Below are 25,520 nucleotides of genomic sequence, written 5' to 3'. Positions count from 1 at the left end.
TTTTGGATGTGTGACCAACCCAAAAGCCAAGGAAGGAAGAGAAAGGTGAGGAACAGTTCTCTGACAAGCTGCGGGCCGGCAGACCCGGGCAGAGCCAGGCTAGCACGGCAGGGGCGCAGGACGTCCCCCCACTCTGCCCCACGCGTGGTGCGGCAGCCCCCAGCGCGGGGGCCGGCGGGGGTGCTCCCCCCGCCCCCGGGAGCGGCGGCGGCGGCGGGGCGGACGCTACTTACAGCCCTGGTCTCGTACAGCACCAGCTTCTGCACTGAGCTGATCATGGGGGCGGCAGCCGCCACCGGCATGGCGGCCCGGCAGGGCTCGGGCCTCACCCCGGCCCCAAGGCACGGCGAGGGCAGGGGGGCCGCCCGACAGCGGCCGCGGGAAACGCCGAGCTCCCGCCGGAAGGGGAACGCGACGGGACCGGGAACCAGGGACCGAAAACCAACCCGCACAGCCCGCTGCCGTGACGGGTGGAAGGCGGAAGTGGCGGCAGGCCACCACGCAGGCGCGTCCACACGCCGCGTGGGAGAGAGCGCGCCTGCGCCGCCGCGGCCGCTGCTGGCGGCCGGGCGAGCGGTAGAGCTGTGTCACGCGTGGCCCCTCAACAGTGGGGCTCCCGGCTCGGCGGGGGCGGACTGCCGGAGTGACCCTCGCTCGTTGCGGGGCGAGTCCGCCTGCAGGGTCAGCACCAGGAACAGCTCTCGCTGCCGAGGGCAGGGGCGCCGAGGGGGCGGGGCGGAGGGGCGGGGGCGGGCCGGCGTTCTTCGGTTGCCCGGGTTACCGGCGTACACAGCCGGTGGCGGCGGGGTGCGCGCGGCGGCCGCTCTCCGTTGCCTCCCCCCGCACGTCGCTCACCGTAAGTGCTCCTGCCCCGGCCCTGAGGGGCGCCGAGCGCGGGGATCGTCTTTGCGCCGCCGGTCGGGGTCGTGCTGGCGGGGCGGGGTAACTCCCTGAAACAAGGCCCCGACAGGCACTGAGTCGGGGCGGGGCGGGGGGCGGTTTATTTCTTTAGTTTGTCTGGGGTGGTTATTGTAGTTAGGAAATTGTCCCTTAATTGTAAAGGTTTGGGAAGGAGAGAAAGTGCTGGAAGCACCAGGTGAAGTTCAGCCAGTGAGTTTCCATGAGAGAAACTGAGGGCTGGTTTGTGTGTGGTGGATTTCTTAATATTAAAATACTGTCCCTATTGTTCAGAAGGTCTTATTCTGAAAGTTTCAAATTGTTTCACTTTGATGTTTCAAAACAAACTTTTTCAGATTTTCATCCTAAAGCAGAATTTTTTTATTTAGAAATGACTGGAGGGGTGAGGGGGAGGTAAAGAAAGTGAGGTTCTGTTTTGCCTTCTCCACACCACACTTCAAGCTCTTCGTATTTTTGGACTCAATTTATTTGAAAGGCCCACCCAAATCTTACTCCAGCTTACCTTAATTAGAAAGTTGTTTCTGTTTCACATTGTTGCATAGCACTGGATGTGCAATCTCTTGCAGTCCTGGAATAGCTGGGATTTATTGGAGGGTTACAGAACAGATCACAACCCTTATTCATGGCAAAGCCTTATTCATGTACCTAGCTGTGGGCACAGCGGGTAGTTCCATTGACTGTGACGGGGCTCTTCTGTGTCCAAAGTTCACAAGCAAAGGTCTTAGCAGGGCTATGGTCCATTTCAAGGACCAGAAAGAAGTTACAACTGCATGGTAACTGGAACAGGAAGGAAAAGGCAATAAAACAACTACATGATGTAGAGCTACAGGCAGTTTGAGAGTCAGGAAGAAGTTGTTATCAACATCCATATAGTTGCAGCTGGGGATAGGCCGTGGTTCAGACAATCCCTTAGTTTTTGGAAGTGACTTTTCTCTGATTAATGGGTGCATTGTGTATGTTCTCTAAATGCTTTTTCTTCTCGTAACAGCTTTTGTTACAAAGCAATTCACCTTGTATCACATTATTATTCAGTTCCACTTTTAAGTGTCATTTTACACATATGTAAGCTACCGTATTTTATAACAAGCTTTTTTTTTTTTCTCCCAGTGTTAGACAATTTTATGGCTTCACAAAAGGAAAAACAGGCTCAGCCCTTTACAGACATCTTTGATGAAGATGAAGCTGAAAAATCCTTCCTGTTGTCCAAGCCCACTTGCTTAATTATCCTTGGAAAGCCAGTAAGATGACTGATAGAAGTTTTTTGTTCAGATATTCTGCTAACAATTTTACTTTTCTTTCCAAAACATTAGTTTAGTGACACTGCCAAAAATATCAAAGACCTACCTTTTTTATCTTTTCCACTTTGCTAATCCTGCAGAGAGTGATAAAGATTCTGATGTTATTTGATGAGGCCAATTTTTGGCCTGAGTGACCAGTCAATTACAATCAGAAGTGTTATTACTGTAATTAAAAGTCACATGTTGGTCAAAATTTTCTTCTTTTTTTGCATTGGCAACTGAACTGTTTTTATATTATTTCAGGATTCTAACTTTTCCAAAGCTTAACAGATTAAAGACATAAATAGGCATAAATGAACCTTCAGGTTAGTGTACTGATTTACAGATGTACAATAAGGTATTAAATATTTTAACTTTAATACAAAGCTTTGATGTAATTATATGTCATATATTTGGGAATAAGGTATCCTGATAAGGAGATCGGTACTATATTTTAACTATAATTCAAGGTCTCTCTTTTTCTCATATAAGTCAGGTCACAAATTTGTGGCCTCCTTTACTTAGGAAAATTTGGTATTTTGTAATCCTAGACTTCTCAGACTTCTTTTTCCCAGATGTAGGAGAGTCTACAGGTGCTTTTACATTAGTGCCTTAGTTTGCCGAAGGGAGTTCTTTTTTGGTGCAAGTTTGCCTTATGTCTATACTGAATCTGGTATGCACTTAAACACAGCACTGGTGCCCTGAAAGCTGCTTTCCTCTTGAACACTGTTGTCCGTGAAAGGTGCCTTCAGAGCACCCAACTTCCAGTGTGAACACAAGGTCCTCCAGCAGCCTGTCCTCTGCCTTTGTGTGTGATGCCATTAGGTACCACAACAGAGTCTGAAATGATCATATGGAAATCTGCTTTGTGCTGCCTAGCAGGTAGAGGGATAAATGGTGTGTACCTGCAACTGGTAACCAACCCAAACTTCAGTGCCAGTTGACCCACCAGGCAAGCCCCAAGTCAATGTCATAGAGCTAAGATACAGCTACGTTTCCTTTCTTCAGAGACTTTTACCAGGCTGGAAGGCTCCCAGTCCCTAGTGTTTACACAGGTCTGCATCCTTTCTTACTCCTTGGCTCCAGTTGCTGGGTAGCGCTTGGCTGCAAGTCATTACATCTGATCAAACTGAGAAAGGAGGCAGGATGGCATTCTGCAAGTGGATGAGACGCGAACATCACAGTGAGACCATATAAGGTGGTAGCCAGCAAATGTGCCATATGGTCAGCACAAGACCTGACAGCGCATTCAGCCCAGTAGAAAACTACAGTGGACTGGCTCACCTACGTATAAACAAACATCAAATTTCTAACCTTACATGAAAATTGTAACTTTACATTTTTATAGACCAAACCACCATAAAATACTCCTTGAAAGCCAGTGCAAAAACATATAAGAAATAGATACTCTCATCTGAAATTATGGTCTTCAGTAAATGGTTGATAATAATACATATTTTAATAAAGGGTTGAAATTCCACAGGCCTGGATGAGAGGGGAGGGAATTAAATATTCTGGGTTTATGATAATATCTTTTATATATATGGCTGATGTGTACAGCATTTATCTTACTTAAGATATTTCTTTGACGTTAAAAGTACACTGCCATTAAAGGAAAACCAAATCCATATATCCTCACCACACTTGTAAGATGTAAGGTATGAGTAGGCTGGAGTGTTTGCTGATATGCTGTTAACTGGAAATGTGATTTATTTGTGCTTTTTTACTGCTTTTAATCAAAAATTTATCTAGGGCAAACAGACTGTCAAAAAAGACCTTGTACGCCCTAGAAGAAAGGGCATAATCCTAAGGGTGGAAGATGGTGAGTTTTGCAAAATCCCGTTCAGGTAGCTGTACTCCTAGAGGCCTTGTTATTCTTGGTTATGTTGGTTCCCCTGGATTAATGTGATAAAATAAACATTTTGTCAGTATCTAAACCAAATTTGTGGACTAACAAGGGCAGGCTTTACGTATTCACTGTTTTAGTCAAAGAATACTATCCCTATGGATCTTACTCAGGAACGGCTGAACAGGTTTGCATCATAATTTGCTTTGAGACTGAAGATAATAAATTTCAGTCCTAAAGAGTTTCTCATAGGAATTTATGGGCAAATCATAGATGAGTTTTAGATAGAGTCACTCAGAAACAAAGTCAGTAGAATTACTTTGGAAATAATTAACTGCAAAGGACAGTAACAATATATTAGCAATGCTAGGCAGTATAAAATAGAGGATGGTATTAAAAAGAGTGTTTGTGTTTGCCCAGTGCATAACTCAGAGGCCCTGATCCTGGTGGTAGCTTTTAATTGGTTTTATAACATGAAAATGTATTCTTTATTGTGTAATATGTTTGGGGTGTTTTTTCCTTCTGCCTGTTTTTATTCTAAATGTGTATTTTTCATTTTAAGGGTTCTGGAAAGAAAACATTAGCTAGAAAACTAGCACAAATATGGAAATGCATTTTCATAGAAGGTAAACATACACTCTATTTGGAACATAGCATTGGCTTCATATCTTTTGGTTTAGAATATCCTCGCTGTTCCTTGTATTTAAAAATGACACATTTCCAGTTGCAGTAAAGACTACTGGTAAGGACCAAGTAACCATTTTGCCAGAAATGCAATTGCTGAAAAATGGCCTTTTAGTTACAGAAAGGCTTAGAAAATAACTTATTATTAGTAGTATTATTAGTATTGGTATTAGTATTATTGCAGAAGGGGATATATGTGACACATAATAATCAAGCTGTATCCCCAATCCTGTAAGGGGATTCATGTGACCTTTATTGTTCACATGGAGGCAACTCATTCAACTCCAGAGAGTACATGGATTTTCCAATAGACCTTGAAAAAATAGGAGGATCTTTCCTTTCTGTTTGTGCAGTGCCTAATATAAGGGGGGATGTACTCCAGGAAAGAGAAGTATAGCTTTTGTGTCAGTATAAGTAATAATCGGAGGAATGGGAGCTGGCACTTTCAAATTTCTAAAACAATAATATCCTATGGCTTATTTCAGAAGATGTAGTCAATTTCTCCCACCGTGCATTTACCAGAATACAAGATATTGTTTCATTTTCTAAACTATGCAGGTCCATCTCTGGCAGTCTCTCTCATCAAAGATTTTTGAAGATCTGTAGAGTAAAACCTGTTGCTTACAACATTATCTTATTCCCTATCAACACATCGCTAGAAATTTTTTTTTTTCCATTTCAAGGCATCTCAGCAAGAAAGTAGGTTCCTACTAAAAATAATTAAGTTTCTGGCGTTTTTCTTTTGTACTAATTTTGTCAGCAGTAACTAAAAAAAAATTTTAAATCTGTAATTTTATAAAGCCCTGGTAATAGTTTTGTATCCCTGACATTATAATGCACAAATCTTGATTTATTCACTTAACTTTTATGAAAAAAGAAACCGTTTCCACCAGATTTGTCCTACCAGTTTGAAGGCTAATATATATTTTTTTAAGTAGAAGACAGCACATAATAACCTTAAATATGAAGCAATTTCTTGAGTTCCTCTTTGGGGGCATCAAATTATAAATCTGATTTTATGATATATATGTGTACCTTTATTCTTATTATAGACTCTTTGTATATCGATCTTTATTGCATTTTTTATTCTAAGTGTGCCCCCTAGTACTTTTTATTGTTCTAATAAAAGCCCTCTAGTGGACAGTGTAACACTTCATATTCCTGTGAATACACAGGCTTATTTATCAAATAAAGTATTTTTGTCTTATGTTGAAGATTTGGAATTATAATATGGTAAAATTCAGTTTTAATAAAGTGCATTTTTGAATTTGTAAATATAGAATTTTTAATTCATAGGATTGTCTAACAAAAATTTAATACCCAGTCCGAAACATAGATCAGACCAAAATCGGAAGAGACCTTAGGAACATACTTAAGCCAATCCGCACTGAATGTATTTAAACCATTACTGACAACTGTCTATTAAATTTGTTTTTAAAAAGCTTTAGGCAGTCTACCTCTGTAACACAGTCTTTGCCATTAGAAAGTTTTTCTTAATGACTGATACAAATCTCACTTATTGCATTTTTATGCCTTATTTCTATTAGATTCAAAGAATCATTTCTTCTCTTTTGCTCGTAATATTACTTTCAAACTTTTGTCTAGTGTACCTACACAGGTACCCTCACACACATTCCTTCAACTTTTGTTAATAGTGTTTTTTTCATTTTCCACATCAAAAAAGAAAGAAACTCCACCACCTCTCTGAGCAACACTTTCCAATGTTTGACCACCTTCATGATGAAAAATTGCTTCCTAATTACCCCACTGGAATTTCTCATGTTCCTACTTCTGTTTGTTGCTTCCTGTCCTACCTGCACTTCTGTGAAGGCGGTGGTTCTGTCTTTGTGCCTTCCCATTAAGTAGCTTTAGACAACAATAACAGCTGCCCTGTTTTCTTCAGGCTGAGCGAAGCCAGTTCTTTTGGCTTCTCCTAGTACGTTCAAGACTTTTAATCATCTTGGTGCCCTCCACTAGACTTTCTCCAACATATCGATATCTATCCTGCGCTGTGTTATTTATTTAAAAAATAATCAAAGTTAGAGAATTACTAAATAGGAAAGGTGTTCACAGTCTTTTTAATTTGACAGAATACCTTCCATCCATTTACTCAATGAATAGGTCAATACTCTTAAACAGAACAGGGGCCGGGTACACATACAGCACTGATTTCCAGTTGTCTGTGGTATTTGTTAATACCTTCCCCGCCGCAGTTTGGGCCCATGGCAAATAATGCTCTCTCAAACACCTGTTCGTAGTATGAAGGATTGTATGCGTGACAGTCATCATTACTAGTAGGAACAGTTTGGAAACAGCCACCATGATCTGGGGAGAAAGATTTTAGCTGTATAGGCATGAGCCACCTGGCTTCAGGACCTTTCCCTGGCCTGGTTTATCAATAATAGAGATGTAGCCTTAAGGGTCATTCTTGAAAACTTTCATGAGTGTCTGCTTATTTCAGTGGTATAGAAGTGTGAAAGACTGTCACTGTCCACAGAGACAGAGGGCAGGCCTTTGAATTTGGTAGGTGTCAAATTTAGTATTTAATTTTAGATAATTAGACTATATAAGAAGTAGGTTTTTAAGAGCTTTTTAAAAAGTCCTTAAACCTCTCTTTTAAAAACCCTTTAGACACACAACTGTTTTTGCATGTCTAAACAGTTCTTTTTTCTAAAACTTGCTTTTAAAATTTGGGAGGTGTTTGAGCTCAAATACTCATATCTGGATTACACAGCAGTCATGCTAATTTGATATAAATCAGTAGTTAAAATAATCCTGCAAGGCTGCTGTTGTGCATTTGTCTGTAGTATACATAGGGCTAAACTGTAGGGAAAAATGTCTACATAGACATTGCCAGAAGGCACCAAGTTCTGGATGGACAAAATATAATAATGTCCCTAAATAAAAAGGCTGTTCAAAAATAGTCTGATCGCTTGGAGCACACATACATACTTGTATGAGTGTGTGCATGTATGTATCTCTGCATGTACGTGTCTGTATATAAAATATTTCTGATTAATTATTTTAATTTTATTCCATCTGATGTGCTTTCTCAGCTTTGGAAGTAATTCAAATGAATATTCGTGAAGAAACAGAATATGGGCTTAAGGTAAAGGTCTAATCTTCTAGTAAGTTTTGTCACATTCTTGCCAAATACATATTATATGAGACTATGTTTTGCGTTTTACCTTAGTGTCAAGAATTGCTTTTTAAAGGTCAAAGTATTTCTGAAGAACTGGTTACAGAAATGATTCTGAAAAAGATTGAGTCACCAGAAGTTGCTCATTTTGGTAAGTATATTTACAGCCTAAACTTCTTAGAATGAGCTAGCTATAATTTTCCCACACTTTGCATCCATTACTGCTCAAATATAATTTAATTTCTCTTAGACAGTAGCATCTTTTCTTGTGCTCCTCAGGTAAACTGAGAGTGTATTTAGGGACTAATATACTAATATGGGAGATCAGAACGTGTCACACCAATCCTATGTTGTGTTCATTTTGAGAAAATGAGTTTGCCCCAAATTTTAAGTGTTGCTATGGCTCTCATTTGACAATATTATCTGTTTAGAAGAGTATTAGGATTTAAAATACTGAATTTTTTTTTCTTGAATACTTCTATAACAACAACAAAAATCCACCAGCAAAAATATTTTAAACATTTAAAATAATGAAAAAGGAAACCAGATTATTTAAAAAGTGAAGTATTACAGTCTCTTGTTTTTCTTAGAACATTGTTTATTCCCTTTGCATTTTATCACTGAGAGTAAGCTACATGAGAATAGTATTGGTAGTGGTAATAATTCTTCTTTTTGAGGAAAGATTATGTTAATTGAGGCTGTTAAGACTAGTGCTGCAGATCTTGCTAGAGTCTGAACCTGCTTTCCTGAAGAGAAAACAAATATATGCTAAGTGGAAAGAAAGTAAAAGAAAATGTAATTTCTTTTTCTGCTGCTGTCTTTTATTTAAAATTTCCATTAAAGGAGAGAGACAGGTATAATGCCAAGAAAATGTTAAGTTTCTACTGCTCTGAAAACTAGCACGCTTCTGTAAGTTTTCAGTTGCAATGGTTTTTGTTCCCTTTCTAGTCCAAGGCTCAACAATTTTGCAAAAGATGGCAGCCTTACCTGGTGAAACCAGGCTTTTAAAACAGTAGGCAAAAGACAGAGAAATAAAGAAGAAAAAAAAAAACAGATGAGGAGAAAACAAAAATTTGAGGGAAGAAGCAGCAGCAGAAATACCATTCTCTTAATCCATATGTCAGGACTTTAATAAAAGCGTGAAGAGATGTCTGTGTTATCTGAGTTCCCCTCTTTGAGTCAGTCTGGTGATGAATGGTGAATAAGATGTGTGTATCACAGAGGACCACAAAGATCCTAGAGACTGTAAACATGACTATAAAGTTGATAAAAGTTTGGTTCTTGTAGCCAAAATATTTTCTGTATTACAGATGCCCCAAATTAGCAAGGTATAGAATAACCTACATCCTCACTATTTTTTCCTACCAACTGGAACCCATCTCCAAAACCATTTTTTGTTAAGTATTTTCCAGTTCCAACCACTGTTTAGCAACTATTTTAATATAATCCTTGGGAAGCTTAAGAAGGCTTTCAGCAGGAACTAATCGATTAATTGGCTATTACTTATTCATTAAAGATTTTAGGAACAATGTTGTATGAAAGGCTGTTTCTTACTTTTAACTTTTGTTTTAGCATTGTAAAATACAAGTTTCTAACAGTACACATAGTAAGGGATTCTTTTCAATTACAGTCTTCTGACTTAACCACTAAACACATTATGTTGGAAACTGTTGTGTCAGAGGTATTCAGAAGTGCTAAACCAAATTATAATATTTAAAAATTGCGAGTCACTAAAAACAGATTTATTTTTGTTTTACTTATAAAGGAGGTCAGATATGAAGCTTCTAAGCTATTTCTTGACATAAACAGCATCTCTTTTTAAAATAACATAGGCACTGAAGGATTGGAAAATAACAAACATACCTGTACTTTAGGGTATTGTAGGTGAGAAAATACAGAATTATAACTTCTATGTAGCTGATATGCTTGCTTTTTTTTTTTTTAATAGAACAAGAATATAACCAGAAGTTCATATCATGTTAATCTAAATAATATTTGCAAAGGAATAATCTATGTCATTATCACAAGGGAAAACTGCTCAATTAGCATGATTTAAATCAAATCAGGCCAAAGTTGCTTATTGATTTATTAATGGCAAGTAATTAACTGGCAGTCAGTGAACTGGCAGTCAGTGAAGAGGTTCATTATCAGCCGCACAACAGACAAACCACAGCACTAGGCACTTCCCAAATATTAATAAACACTTTCAGATTTCTAATCAGCCTCCTAAAACTAATTCCAAAGAGTATACTCAGACTTGCATGGTTATGCAGGCAAGCCCTCTCTCAAAGATGGGTGGAAGTTATGAGCACATGTTCCCTTTTCTGGGAATGCATGTTCACCTGTTTAAACACACTTTCTGTTGGAAATATGAGTGCTCTAGCTTCCTCTGCTGTGCCATTTCCTACAATCCACACACCAGTGAGAAAGCTCCATGCAAGGTCATAGACACCCACTGGAGGTGTGGGTCACTGCTTGTTTAACCCTGTTCTGTCAGTCCAGCACTTGAAATGCAGGCTACTCGCAGCATTTGATAGGGATGCTGCTCTGTCAGGCTAGACAGAAAGTTGTGATGCTAGCACATGAAACTTGGTTTAGCTGCTGTTCTTCTACCTTATTCTCACTCTAAAGCGTCTTTCCCCAGCCACAGATGTTAATGCTTCTTTAATATTTCTTTCCAAGATGACTCCTCTCCTCAGAAGTTTCTTGGTAATATCCTGGTTACTATTTGATCTTGGTTGATACTTGTCTTTGGTAAACTTCGTCATTTTTAGTCTCCCCACAACATTATCAGTTTGGGGGCAAACACTGTCTCAGAAAACAGTTTGGGAGAATCTATTCCCTTGTTACACTCCCATTCCTCTCATATCAGCTGTTGTTATCAGGGATGTGTTGATAAGCAGAGGCTGTGCAGGCTCGAACATCTCACTGCCTGTTAGAATTCTCTGAAGATATCAACTACTTAGAATCCAGGATTTGCATTTCCTAGAGGAATGACGATACATTATGCTTTCTCTTGGTCATCCTCTTCTATAAATTTTGCATCTATGGGTAGTAGCTCTCCAAAGAAGGAGGAGTCTTCAGTCCTAGTACCTCTTGCAAAGGCTGGTGCTATGTTTTTGTGCTGCATAGACTTGGATTTAAACATTATCACATAAAATTCTAACCATTTGGAGCACGCACCATTTCTTTAAGGGAATATTCTCATTATTAGGCTAAAAAACCCCACCTGATTCTTGCTGAGTCTGTCATTCTGGCCTCATGAATATTGAGCTCCTTGCTATACAGTAGTTCTTACTGCACTGCATACAGCCATCAGTAGTTACAGTTCTCTTCTAGGAACTTGAAGCCACGAGTTCATCTGTGAGGTTGAGCACTCTAATACTAGGAAGAAAGTATTATTACCACCATGCTTGTCATATGTAGTCAGTGTGTGTTTGCCAGAGAGGACTCTGCATTGTGAATCCTGAGTGAATGGATGCTTACGAAGTTAGGTGCCTCAGTATGCATATTGTGTGCATGAGTAGTGCCTCCTTTTGAGAGGATTTAACATCCAGGAGCACTATGTATCTCAGAGAATTGTTTAGGAGAAGACCTTTAAAGGTTGTATAAAAAGCCTAGACTCCTAGTTTAAATGCTTTGTATCATACAGAGGCTACTTTCTGCAATGCCTTTTACAAAGTTTTTAGTGGCAAAAATGGTCACTAAAAGCCTGTTACTTTTTAGGCACTACAATATCTGAGCTAGGGGCATGAAGCAGGTAGTCTGAGTATGACCTTTAATGTCTACATGTTTCTTACAGTTCTTAATTCAGTTATCAAACTTTGACAGTCCTATATCAAGCTGAACATAACACACTTTTTTTGCCTGTATTTCATCTGAAGTAGACATGGGTGCACAATTTCTTTAATAGTGTTATATAATGTACATGGTTAAAAATTGTGCCACTAAATAGAGGTATTTTTTAAAGGAAATGAGTATGACTGGTTCTATATTTGATGTAACCTTCTAAAAGATATCTTTAATAAAAATGTATTTGACAGGTTATGTTCTCAGTGGATTTCCTTCTCTCTCAGAGGAATACATGACTGTTTCACAGCAAATAGAGAAAATAAAGAATCTAAAATTAAAACCAGATTTCCTGATTAACATTAAGGTAATGTCATCTTCAGTAACTTGCTAGACATTTTCCTAATTATTAGTAGACTCACATGCTGCATAACTCAAAAAATAATATTTTCCCCTGTGCATTTGAGTATAGTACTTATTGAAGAATAAGAAATTGTTCTCGTTTATATTGGAATGGAATTGCACTAGTTTGGTCCATTAGAAGCATTGCTCATGTGAAATAATGAACATTTCCTAAAACTTCAGTAGCAGTTACAGTCTTTGCACCTCTATCAATTGGAAGCTACAGGCTTTCAAGAAAAGAAAACTTTGAATAACATTATTATTATTATGGGATTTTGGATACACATATATCTGGCATTCATGTGTTTCAGGAAGAAACTTTTCACATATGGAAGATAGAAAGCAAATTGTTTCATTTTTTACTCACTAATTGTGAAACTGCTTCTTAGTCATTATTAATTCATCTCATGTATGAATCTCAATTTCTTGATGAGTAGTAATGTGATATACCAGGTACTTCACAAAAGTGACTCTGATATAACCAGAGAAAGGTAAGTCATCATTAGTGTAGGATTAAGAGGACCTTCTCACTGGAAAGAATGGACTTGCTGGCTATGTCCATATTAGTAAGCAAAACAAGGCAAAAGCGACTCTTCAGGCACCAGGCCAATTGGTTTGGCAGAACACAGCTAACCTGTCTTATTAGTCAGAATGGGGTGACTGTGTCCCAACTGCCTGCTGGGAAAGGCCCTAGGCCTGTGCCATTCTCCAAATTGTCCCCAGCTATTCACCAGGGAGAATACTAGCTAGCCCACACCAAACTTTGCCAGACTCCGTGCAGACAAACTAATGGTAGTATAATCATGAACAAGGGTTCAAGCCCTTCCTCTTGCAATGTTTTGTTTATTAGCAAATAGATTATTTCCGTCTTTTATTCTGTATGTGAAGAATAAGCTGCCAAGGCAACTCTGAATAATCAGCCTCTGGTGTTGTCCTCCATCCTCACTGGGATTTTGATTCTAGTTGTCATGTCTATGTGGTTTGTCAGATGCTAAGCTTCAGTGCATGGACCTAGTCTATCACTTTGCCAGATTTAAGTCCATGCTTGTTTTAATGACAAGGTTCTTTACATTCCATACTTTTGAGACTTAATTTGTTTGACCATGCATAAGGAAAATTTGTGAATGCCTCCTTCAAACCTTTTTTTCTATGCTTATGGAAAGATCTTAAAACATCAGAGAAGCACATTTTTGTTCTGCTTTTCAGGTAGTTTTGATTCTTTCGGCTACAGAAAGGCTGAAAGAGGTGAGGAAAAACAATCTTTTCAATGTTAACAAAGTCAGATATCGATCCCTGGAATGGATGGACTCCTTAAACAGCTTGCTAACAGCCACAATTCTAAGGAGGAGTCAAACAGTCCATAATGCCATGATGTAGAAAGAAGGCTCTCGGTGGAGCTTATAGGAGTGGCACACCCAGTATTATCTTAGTTTGGAAGTGGGGAGGTGGAAATGGTCAAGAACTGTTAGCTTTTAGTTGAAAGGAATGTTTTAGTTAGGGTAAATGTTTTAGTTAGCATGTTTAGTTAGGAATGTTTTAGTTTGGATGAACTTCTTAGGCAGACCTCTCAAATCTTAGATGTTAATAATTTTACCACTGCAGACCATGTACAGATTTCTCTGTGTTTAATGTTAAACAAAATTTGTGTCTGCAGGGCTTTTTATGGAAAGATCATTGCTTACTCTTCCAGAGCTCCAAACTGCTGAACTCTTTTAGCCTCTGGCACAATGGCACTATGCGTTTGGCTAATAGTAGAGCTCTGAGAGGTCAGAGGCACCCAGTAAATCTGACAACCTTGCTCAAATCCAAACCACTTTGGCATTAATTGCAAGAGCAATCACAAACCTGTCTGCAAAATACTTTTATCAATAAACTACACCTACTCTTGTTATACTACAAGGTATAACTTGCATGGTAAAATGTGCTCAGGTAGTGGCTACACTCCTGATATGGAATGTAAAATGCTGATGGGGAAAAACTATGCAAGTGTTTAAGTCTTTCTTCAATATTTGCAGCTTTTGAAAATTTTGTGTTTACTCAGAATGTATTGGAGAAGTTTATGAATAAAATATTTGCCAAACAGACTCCTACTCCTCATTCTGCAGTTTTCTGAAAAATAATATTATAATAGCAGTACAATAAACACATTGTTTCCTTTTAATTATTCTTTGTTAGTGTTCAGATTATGACTTGTGCCAAAGAATATCAGGACAAAGGCAACACCCTGATTCAGGGCAGGTATATCAGAGGAACCAGTGGGATCCTAATGTTATTGAAAAGCGTAAGAAAGAGAAAGATAAGCATGAAGTAGAGAATGAAGAAGATGATGAAGAGCAGGAAGATGAGGTAAATATTGCTAATTTCTAAACAGTGCAAAGTATTATAATGTACTTTAGACAAAGCAGAACAAATTCTGATATTCTAAAATATCACCATACTACATTATGAATTAATTTTGCTCAACTGTATTCTTAATTCAGTTTCTGTTCTGCTTTAAGAGATGTGGGATAATACTTAAATGGTAGGTTTAAATGACAGCAAATGGTCAATATTGTATAGCTTATCCTGGATTCTGTCTCTAACTCAGAAGTCACTGAACTGTTTCTTGCCATAAATTAAAGGGTGTATCAGGAGGATGGTGACTCTATCTTGGCTGTTTCTTGGCTTATGCAAATAAGATTTCTTAACTTCTGTTCATTGTAGCAAGAGTTACTAGTATTTCCAGGATACTATCTTGTTTTCTGGTGTTGCTGTTAGACTACTAGAAATGGATTTTTTTTTTTGGGGGGTGAAGGTATTAATTTTGAATTCAGGTTGAATTGCTCTGGTTTATAATGCTGGCCAGAGATTTATCAGTGCAAATTCTGGGCACATTTCTCTCAATTTGCAGAAACTACACTTCATCGGGATAGGATCATGGTCAGCAATCACCAGTCTAATACTCATTGCAATATTCTGGAAAGCTACTTTGTTCACTTTTGAGTAAAGACAAAAATTAGGTTAGTACATTATTTTATTTCAGTATCTTGAAATATTTAACTTTTCATTCTGCAGACTGCAGAAGATCCACTTACGATGTCAGAATTTTTACATCAATTAGTGCAGAGGCCTGAAGATATTCTTGAAAATGCAGAGGAAAGACTTGGAACATATAGGGATATAATGCTTCATCCTTTAGAAGTAAGAAAAAGCAAAATAATATGGTTATGCATAGCAAAAGATTTTTTAAAAATATCTTGCACTGGGTTTTTTGGGTTTTTTTTTTCAATTTGGTAGTTATTGTATGGAGGTGAGCACAAGGCATGCTACAATACAGCCCCAAGTTCCAAAATTCATGCTGAAATCAGTGATACAAAGTTGTCATATATAGGTGGTGTTTCTACTCTGGAGTCAAGATAAAGTAACTTCAAGTTTTAAAAGTTAAACCATACCTGCCACTGCAGACGCTTCCTAAATCTAGGAAGGGAAGTATTTGAAGAGCCTGGTGTAACACCACTGTTACCAGAGTCCATTTTAGCATGCAGTCCCATAAGAAATCTGCTCTTTGTATCCATTGCCTTCCACTCCAATAGATTCCCTTCCTCACCTGCTTCATTGCCTGCAGATTTATATACACAATAATTAGTCCATCAGTTTGATTTATCACCTATTTTGTTTCTGCAGCTGTGACATTGTTCTTTTCTTTCCTTGTTGTGTTCAGAAAAGTTGGATTTATTATGTATCTCCTGCCCCCCACCACCCCAAAACAAAAAAACAACCCCCAAAATCTAACAGAACAGGTCATAAGCAATAATTTGTTCTTTTTTTTTTTAGCTGCACACTTGACAATTGCTATTTATTTATGCCCTTCAATTTCCCTATGGATTAGATAAACCTATAGATAAAATTGTGTGAAACTGGTATAATGTTCTTTGCTAGAGTAACAAACTTGTTACTGCTGTGAAGGGGAAAGCAGAAAATTATATCTTTAATCATTATACAATCTCACATGGATTTCTCTTAAGCGAACTAATGGAAAGTTGTTTAGATTTAATTACTTCAGGATTTACACCAAATTTGAACACTTTCAACATGTTCCAATAGTTGGTGGGTCTTACTTAGGCTTCACTAATGATGCATGTATTAGGGAACATACTTAGTGGTCCACTAATACATTAAAAGAACATAGGAGTCTATCATTGGCCCAGGTAGAGGTCGAGATGATGAAACTGAAAAAAAAAAAGCTTTTAAATATTTCTACCAAAGATAGGACAAAAAATTTAATTTATAGTATAGAAGTCTCAGACTAGATGCCAGGAAATGAACTCTGACCATAAGTGTAGTGAGGAATTGGAACAGATAACCTACAAAGTTGTAAAGTCACTGTCACTAGGCTTTTTCAGGGCTGGGGTTAGACCAACATCTGTCAGGAATGGAGTGAGCATTCTCAGTCCTCAGAGAGAGACATTAGCAATGGACATAGGATGTCTGTTTTAATCTAATATCTTATTTACTGATGGGAAAATGGAAAATAAGAAAAATCAAATATATTGTTCAAATTTTATAGAAAATGAGAGTCAGAACCAAAATGAAAATATTGGTCTCATGGCTGGTATTTCCAAGAAATCTATTAATTGACATTGTCACCATTTTCCAGCAAAGAATTAACGTAGTTAGACAATTAGAAGTTGAATTCATACACAAAATGTTACATATCTTGATTCTTTGTAGCTCTCTTACATTTGAGCTAGGATAGCTAATCTGTTTTCTGAACCCATTGTAACTCCAGTTTTGGAATTCTCTCTGTATTTATCCATCACCAAATAAAAGTTTCTCTCCAGAAGATTTTATAAGTCATCAGTACAATGAATCTTGGTTTTGCTGTAGTCCACAGGAGTCCAGCCTTTCATATGTATAGGAACAGAATGAGCTTCAATATCATTATATGGTTAACTACACTCAATCGATGAGCATGTCTTTGTTCTTAAACAGGACTTGATGGCTGAACAGGATTGTCAATATCTTATTGAACTGGATGGAAATCAGCAACCAGATGATCTCTTTGTAGTAAGTAAGCTGTGCACCACCTTAGTTAACCTCCAATAGAAGATAATTTCTCAGTGCTGTGGATCGTTTTCTTTATTAAGGTGTTGGCAAGTTTTGTATGTTTAAGTTGTGTATAAAACTCATTTATAGTTTTTAATATAGAAAATGTATTGTAAAGGTAATCAAATTGTGTAGTGATTCCAACCACTTTACCTATAACTAAGGCAAAGACCTATTATGAAACTAGTCCAAACATGCCAAAATTTGCCTTTTTATGTCAAGAACACTTGCATTCAAGCAAGATTACATTCATGAAATACTTCAATTAAATTTAATATAATTTGATTCTCATTGGCAGACATCTGGTTTAAGTATCATTTTAAAATAAATTACCCAAAATTGTATTACTTCCAAGTGTGCATGATCTGATCTCCTAAAGAGACTTTCCTCCTTGTCAGATTGGAGCTCATCTGAATAATTCCACTGCTTTTTGGGAAAGGATCTTGAGAGCCTATTCCTTTAGAAGGCTTGGGATTCATAGTATAATGAGGAGATATAAAGGCTGTGATTCAGCATTTTGCACTGCCTGTACCTACCAAGTAGCTTGTTAAAACTTGGCTCAATAACTAGCATGACTCCAAGCTAGAAACTGGGCCTTAGTGTATATGTAGCCATTATATAAATAATAAGTTACAATTTTAAAAATACTTTTGGGGGTCCTTTTGGATCACAAAAGCAGTTTTGATTGGTACTAAGTCAAGAGTTATTTTCTCTTCAGTCAGTGGTAGTTCGACTTCAATCTCTGGGTGTTCGAAATGGAGCTCCTATAACTAGACTTCAAAGTCAGCAAGAAGAAATGCTGCAGGGACTGGAAAATGTAAGTGTGCTTTTCTAAAACGTGATTGACTGTAATAATTATAAAAATATCTTTTATTTTCTGCTGTAAGCTTATAATATAACAACTTTGTTTCACAGCAAGCAGTTTGTTTTACCATGCAATAAGGGCATTTTTTGAGCCTTCATTTTCCAGAAATGTGAATCTAAGATAATTCTGGGAATAAAATCCACTTTGAAAAGAAAAAGTATTAAAAGAAAAAAGACTATAATTGAAAAAAAAAGTTAGATTATTTTAAAATTTTAAACAAAATATCTGTTTTAGCAATAGAGGAAGAATTAATTCCTTCCAAGAAAATAAAGAAACTTTAGCCAAAGGATGACAATCTCAGCAGCTGACTCTTAGCTCAGTCTTCACTCTTTTCCTGAATGAGAAACAGCATGCTAATACAAAATTAGCAACATCCTGCATAGCTGAAATCACATACATTTTATTTCCTATAATTAATTAGAAACATAACAAGTTAGTGCTGAATTTTGCTGAATCATGACAATTATAATTTGCCTCCCTTCCAAATAAAACTCAAAACCAGAAGAAGAATAATTTGCATAAATGTCTTAACCTATATTCACTTGCAGTCATCTTTCCTATTTCTTAAAGAAAACTTTGTATATATGAATGGTACTCCAACTGGTATACATTTTCAGAGGTACACCACCCTCTTCACTTTTCTGTTTTCTCAGTCCCTGACAAAATCATAAGTGAAGGACTTTCTGTGTCAGAGGTTGTCTGTATTCGTTATTTAGTTAGTCTGTGTGCCTGTGTTAGTCTATGTGTAACCTTTTAACACCCACAGTATTTGGGGCAAGATGTTCTGCAGCTTACCTGGACGTTATATACAGGATTGCTTGCCTGCCACCTCTTAGCTCGGTCTCCAACTTTACAAAAACTTTACCTCAGTTGTTGATGTGCAAAAGTCAGTAAATCGTTTTGTTCTCCATATCTGCCCTCTCATAACTCATGATTTCAGACTTCTGTTCTTATGTAGCTGTCTTGTTCCTGGACTGAAGAGTTCCAGTCTACTTAATCTTACTTCTTCTTACATGAAAATACTTCTGTGTGACTGATCAGTCATATTACATTTTTCTGAAACTTTTCCAATTCTACCCTGTACTTCTTGAGATTAAGGTAGTAGAATGCACATAGTGGTAAAGATGAGGACAGGATTTATACAATAAAAAAAAACCAAAACCAACTTTTTATATTCTCCCTTTGCTAAACATTCCTAACATTCAGGTTGGTTTTCTGACTGATCTTGGGCATTGACCAGATGTTTTAATGGAAGTATGTATTATAGCTCCAAGATCTATTCCGGAGTGGTGAGAGCCAATGGCAACTTATCATTTTCTATGTAAAACTGCTATTTTAATGCCTGGCTTCCTAGACTCTGAAGGTCCTTCTGTAGTTCTTCACAGTCAGCACTTGTCTGTACTATTCTAAATAATTTAGATTCACCATAAACTTTAGGATTCACTCACTATTCCTCTTCTGTAAAAGGTCTATTAAACTTACTCCTACCACATGACACTTCTGCATGCCTAAAAGAGATATCTTGGCCTTGCTATTCCCTGACACAGGTAGTGGTCCTTTCTTCGTTCTCTTTAGTAGAAATCTTGGCCATTTTCTGTCGTCTTCAGTAAATGGCTGATTTGTACCTCTTTATTGTTTTAAACTTCTGAAAATAATAAAATCTACAGGCACTGATTTTAAAAAATAAAATTGAAAACCAAAATAGTTTCTCCTTAAAATTGTCCGGCAATTCTGAAATATATAATTTTTTTAAAGATACTGAAAAGCATGACCTGTTTTTTTCTTCAGGTTTGCTTATTTTCCAACAAAATATTGAAAAAAGAGGCTAAGAACAAGTCGTGTAGCTTCAGACAAAAACTACATATGCTGTTATTGCTGTTTTAATAAACAGGATGAACTTTTCCGGGTTCTGTCATCCTACAAACTAATAGCACACAGATATCGATGGCGTAGAAGCAGGTGGGGACAAGCATGTCCTGTGGCTCTAAAGAAAGGTGATATTGTAATGGGAAACCCAGACTTGGCTGTCAGGTTAGCAGAATTTGGCACTTTTAATTTTTATTTCTATTTTATAAGCTAACTGACTTTATCTGTTAGTTTCTCTTCTGTTTTAAGTTTTCTAGGTAAAATGTACGTACTGTCATCCCCAGAGGCATTGAAAACATTTATGCTGAATCCACGGCCTTACCTGTTACCACCAATGCCACTTCCTCCTTGTAAAGTACTAGTATTTGGTCCTCCATTCTCTGGAAGAACAACTATTTGTAACCTAATTGCACACAAATATAAAGGAAAGGTAGGTTTATAAATGTCTTATATAACAAGGGTATCAGCTGCAGCTTGGGAATCAGTTAAGCGCAGTTGTATTCCTGTTATGTTACTAACATACACATTGCAAACATATGGATTACAGAGGAAACATAGTGATTTAGTGAAATTCATTTATATAAAAGTAGCTAAATTTCAAAAATATTTTTATTTACCCTCTATGTTAGACAAACATTTGCGTCAGTTTTCTTAGCATAAGAATATGAATAACTTTCACATCTAAGATAATTAAATGTAACTGCAAATTAGAAATTATTTTTCCCACAAAAAAACCCAGCACTTGAATTATATGTTATTTTTTCTGAAATTTGCGGAGCTTTTCCAAACAAATTTCATTGAATAGAAGTTCGATCAGAAGCTATATTTCTCTTCTGTGATATTTTTATTCTTTCATATCATTTCACTAGGTTCTTGATATGGCCAAACTCATTCAACCACGCATGGAAGAATCAAGAGAAGAAAACATTGAGCAAGTGCAAAGGGATACAGTACAAAAGGCTATAACAGCAGTGAAAAATAGGTTGGAATTAGAAAAACAGTCAAGAGAACCAGGTGAATAAGGTGTTCCATGGTCTCTGAAGCTATCTTATTTGTGTTAGGTTATTTAACTGAAGTAATTGCTGTCACTTCAACTTATAAAATATTGCAGAAGTTGTTATGGTTGGTGTGCATTAAATATGAACTAAAAGAACATGAAGTGAAGAAAATAGCTGAGTAGAATTCAGTATTTTTGATCTTAGATATAAATCCTCTGAAGTTGAGGGCCACAAGTATGTCAGAAAGGGTTTTCTGAGCTCTTTTTGAAAGAAGAAATCGTTTCTGACTGATGACGGTTGGGAATTTCCCATTTGAATGACTTTCTGACAAGTTAAATCTCTGCAAAATTGAAATCTTTATCAAGAAAGCTATGCTGATGTGAACCCACAATTGACAGATTTTTCACTTTAGAGTGGCCTTCTAAGTATGCTGTTTCAGATGGCACTTTAACAAGACTGTCCAGCTCTGGTCACATTTAGACTTCTTAAGCTGCCCAGGCTTTTGCAGCTTGATGAATTCAGAGAATATTTTGAAAAGATGAAAATCACATGTTCTTTTAATATCTTTTAAACAAATTTAGATTTTCTTTTTGCAGGAAATTTTGTGATTTTTTTCAAAATTATTTCTTTTTAAATGAAAATTTTCCATTTAGTTGGAAGTGCCTTTTCCAGTTAGCTCTAGTTATGGTTCAAATACACAATCAGGCCATTTTGCCTTATTCAACTAAGCAAGGAATCACCATATTTGACTTACTCATGGGTAGATACATATCTAGCAAGAAGTCAATATATTCCTCTGGTGCTGCAAAATATAGGAGCTGACAGTGATACAAAAACCATCGGTGTTGCAGTCAGAATAATGGTGAACTATGACAACAAAATTAAACCCATTACACAGTTATGTTCCAGATTCCTGGCTATGTAAATACTTTTGAGGACAGGTATGTGAAATCATATTAGGATTAATGAGAACTTAATCCTAATTAATAACCTTGGAGAGCTGAAGCAATTTTATTGCAAAACAGAACTACAAACAGATGAAGGATATAAATTGTCATAGAAAGTAAGACAGCTTCAGAAGGAGAAAGTAAATATTTTTGGAAGCTTGAATCTAGATCTAGCGGTAACTATCCTGGAAAGTATTTCCCATTCCTAACAAAATTATTTAGTTAATTACCTTGTAAATTCTGCCTTTTGATAGAATTCAGAGAATCACTAAAAATTATGCAAAAGACATATATCAATTTAATTAGGTAAATGCCCCCCTGACTGTCCTGGGTGCTCCCAAGTCCAGTTCAGGGATAGACAGTGAGGCTATGAAACTCCACTGAAGTCCACAGAGTTTCTGTCTACTGTCAGAGTAGGTCAGGAGATTGAAGCAGTTGGTGGTAAGGACTCAATATCCGTGTCATGCACAGAGGACTTTCAGATGATCTGTATTGAGACTCATGGGCTGAACACTTAATGGTTTCAGCATAGTAAGGGCACATCTGGAAGGAATAAATTGGTTTGTATGTTCCAAGACTGCTTTGACACGTGTACCAAAGCATGGGAAGGATCAGGAGATTCACTTAAAACATACTCTTCTGATGCAGACTAAAAAGGTAACATATACACACCCAGAGGATCCCAGTTTGTTGATGTGCTCAGCTAACATTCTGCTCAAACGAACATTGTTCTGTTTGGGTGGAAAATAGGGGAGGGTATTAAATCTGATGAACTGAAGAAGTGTTCAGGACCTGTGTATTTTTTTAACGTTTTTCTGGCTTTTGTCATATTTCTGATCTTTTTTCTTTTAAGGGGAAAAACAGGCATATAAAAACTGGTACTGCTAGAGAGCCATTTGTGTCTCACAGACTGATGGGTACTGGCCTTGCCTTCACTAGAGCTGGAAAAGTGCTTGTGATTCCTAGGAGGTGTGTTGGGGGATTCCACAGATTGGAAGGCTGCAGGTTAAGAGAATGCTGACATGCAGCCAGTTTACTCAGATGGATTTTGTGGTGAAGTATTTGTATAAAAGGGTTTTCTACTGATCTGGTTTTCTGTGAATTTAATATGATTTCATAACTATAGGAGACTTGCAAGAACACAGTAGTGTCAAAGAAGCAGATGATTCTGAAGAAATCACTATTCCCAGAGAGGGAATAAAGTTGGAAGAGGGGACTGCTATAAAATTTGCCATCATCCCAAAAAGTAAAAAGTAAATCTTAGCTAATTTAAGCGTGTCATTCCATGCTTTCAGTGTGTCTTGCAAATTAAAAAGTGAAAGATAATTTTTTTCCCCGCATTTACACCTGTAGGAATATTTTACATTTTTTTCCTGTTGCTGATACTGTCATTTTGAGAAACCTGAAATGAAATGGTTAATTGTGTCATTGAAAGATATTAATCCATTAATACCATGTTACTGTCCAGTGGAAAAAAACTCCCATAGATCTTTGTAGGAGCTAAGCCTGTATTTTGATGAAAATTTTGGTATTTTCACTTACATATCTTTTTACAGCATCAGATTGTTTCAGAATTTTTTAATAGATAAGGAGAACAGGTGTTAATTCACACACAAAAAAACCTAAGTGAAGACACGATCTGAATTCAGAAGTGAGAGGTTTTGCCACTTGAATAGGAGAAACTTAAAAGTGCGTTAAGTTTTAATGAACTGTTGAAATAAACAAATGAAGTATGTTTGTAAGCCTGACATGGTTTACAAATAGTAGTATTTTTTTCATACAGAACAGACTGACATTTCATCTCAACCAAAGAAGGCAGATTATTAGGTAGATCCAAGTAATGGACATTAATGAAATATATTTAAAAGTATCTATAATGGAAATGAAATAAATGTGGATTGTGAGGTAGTGTTTACAAATTTATTTGGCTTTTTAAAGAAAAACGCTGTTTCCTTCAATTATATTCTTCCTTTAATTTATGGCATTCTATACCAGCAAAAGATAGTGAAGAGAACACTAAAGAAAGATCTATTTCTTGAACTGGAGAAGTAGAATATAGTATCTTTAGCTATGATAACTGTAAGGTCTGTCTGGTTTTGAGTTTGGGTTGGCTTGAGGTTTTTTCAGAATGGAAGCACTTAGTAAGTGTTGTCCCTTTCGCAGGGAGCTTGTAACTTGGTAAAAATAACCTGATCATGCGTAAATTTGTGCACATAAAAAGTACCAACACAATAATGGAATAACTACAGAAAGTAAATATGGCATTTTTTCCAAATTATACTCTTCACATAGAAGATATTGCAGTTGCTTAAAAACAGTTCTTCACCAATTTTTATCAAATTAGTATGTAAATATGAACTAACTTTGATGGTTCCTTAAAAAAATCCTAAACAATTACAGTCCATTGTGTCAACAATTATAACACAATATGGATCCAATATGCACATTTTGTGCATCTTAGGGAGTTCAGGCTTCTTGATTATTGACAATATACTGTCTTAATCTATGATTTGTATTGATTTTAAAATGAATCTTGTCAACCTTTTGATTTAGGAATCAAGGAGAAATCAAATCAAAGGAAATTCTCAGGTGCTGCCGGTGCCTGATTGTCGTAGTACACAAATGTCCTTCCATTCATATTGAAACAACATTTCATTTAGGGGTAAAAATACTGTATAGTTAAAAAGGGATTTTTTGTAATGAGAGACCAAACCAAGATCTTAAAACTTACCTTTATGAAATACCCTCTAGAACTGCATTCAGAAGAACTATTTGATTCTTTCTCAGGATGATTGTGTAATATTGCTTAAAATGACTGCTGAACTGTAATTATGAAGTGGCTGGATTTAATTGCCTAGCAGTTATTCCTGACCAGAGGAAATGAGTATTTCAGAATTTTGTGAAGCACTTAAAAAAAAATCTATATTGTTAGGAATGTCAGAGATAACTGCTGACCACCCAGAAGTTCAAGAAATGGTAGAAGAAGCCATAAAAAGTGCATCAGTCTCCGAAGTTACACTGTCACCTGAAATATATGCTGAAGTACTGGAGAGAGCTATTGCAGAGGTAAAACTACAAGTACCATATAGCAAAGGACTTTTTTTCCAAGAGCAACATGTAACAGTTTATACATTATCAATATACATTGTTCATTTTTCCACTTGAAAGATCAGTTTAGTTTTATATCACATAGCCTGAAAGCTTACATAGGATTGAGGAGAGACTGAGCAAGACCATGAACGACAAATCTATTGAGGACTGCTATATATAGAGAGATACACAAATTATTTCTGTCTTGCAAAGTAGCTGGGTGTCGTGGTAACAATTTAACAAATTGTTAAAGGCTGGGAAGATTGTCTGAGGGAAGTGTTGCTGTATGCTTGCCCTATTCTTATACTCTGAGTCACTATTAAAGAGCTCAGCACCAGATACAAGTTGTTTGAAAAGAATCGTATATGAAGGTTTATCCAAGAATCTTGAATTGTTTTAAATTTGTTCACTGGTTTGTAACTATTGAAACTGGAATCTAAATTCTTTATAGGCAACCTTAAAAAATCACTGGCATGTTAATCTCTTTTTGCTTAAAATGTTTTTATTTCATTCAGAAATATAAAGGTATGTCTTCCTTTATATTGACATGAAATGACAGTAGGGGAGAATTATAACATGCAGAAAATCATGTAGTATTGTGCAGTCTTTCTGAA

The 25,520-nt window shown here is 37.0% G+C and overlaps 2 protein-coding genes across 3 annotated transcripts in view; one reads left to right on the top strand and one right to left on the bottom strand.

Moving 5' to 3' along the window:
- FIG4 (FIG4 phosphoinositide 5-phosphatase) overlaps positions 1-339 on the bottom strand; it is a 75,497-nt gene extending 75,158 nt beyond the window's left edge. Inside the window, exon 1 of the mRNA XM_075087429.1 lies at positions 234-339. Coding sequence (XP_074943530.1) covers positions 234-302 — 69 coding nt within the window. The 5' untranslated portion in view covers positions 303-339. The remainder of the gene's footprint in view (positions 1-233) is intronic.
- Positions 277-25,520, top strand: part of AK9 (adenylate kinase 9) — a 70,208-nt gene continuing 44,964 nt past the window's right edge. Inside the window, exons 1-15 of one of the 2 annotated variants that reach the window (XM_075087428.1) lie at positions 277-856; positions 2,026-2,156; positions 4,604-4,667; positions 7,782-7,834; positions 7,919-8,015; positions 11,908-12,020; positions 14,231-14,401; positions 15,110-15,235; positions 17,027-17,101; positions 17,859-17,957; positions 19,897-20,036; positions 20,121-20,301; positions 20,741-20,885; positions 22,943-23,062; positions 24,749-24,882. In XM_075087428.1, coding sequence (XP_074943529.1) covers positions 277-856; positions 2,026-2,156; positions 4,604-4,667; positions 7,782-7,834; positions 7,919-8,015; positions 11,908-12,020; positions 14,231-14,401; positions 15,110-15,235; positions 17,027-17,101; positions 17,859-17,957; positions 19,897-20,036; positions 20,121-20,301; positions 20,741-20,885; positions 22,943-23,062; positions 24,749-24,882 — 2,229 coding nt within the window. The remainder of the gene's footprint in view (positions 857-2,025; positions 2,157-4,603; positions 4,668-7,781; positions 7,835-7,918; positions 8,016-11,907; positions 12,021-14,230; positions 14,402-15,109; positions 15,236-17,026; positions 17,102-17,858; positions 17,958-19,896; positions 20,037-20,120; positions 20,302-20,740; positions 20,886-22,942; positions 23,063-24,748; positions 24,883-25,520) is intronic. The other variant, XM_075087427.1, reaches the window with a different exon arrangement.

Source organism: Phalacrocorax aristotelis, chromosome 3 (assembly GCF_949628215.1).
Source record: "Phalacrocorax aristotelis chromosome 3, bGulAri2.1, whole genome shotgun sequence".
NCBI lineage: Eukaryota > Metazoa > Chordata > Aves > Suliformes > Phalacrocoracidae > Phalacrocorax > Phalacrocorax aristotelis.
Note: the sequence above shows the minus strand (reverse complement) of the source record. Positions and strands in the feature narration are given on the sequence as shown.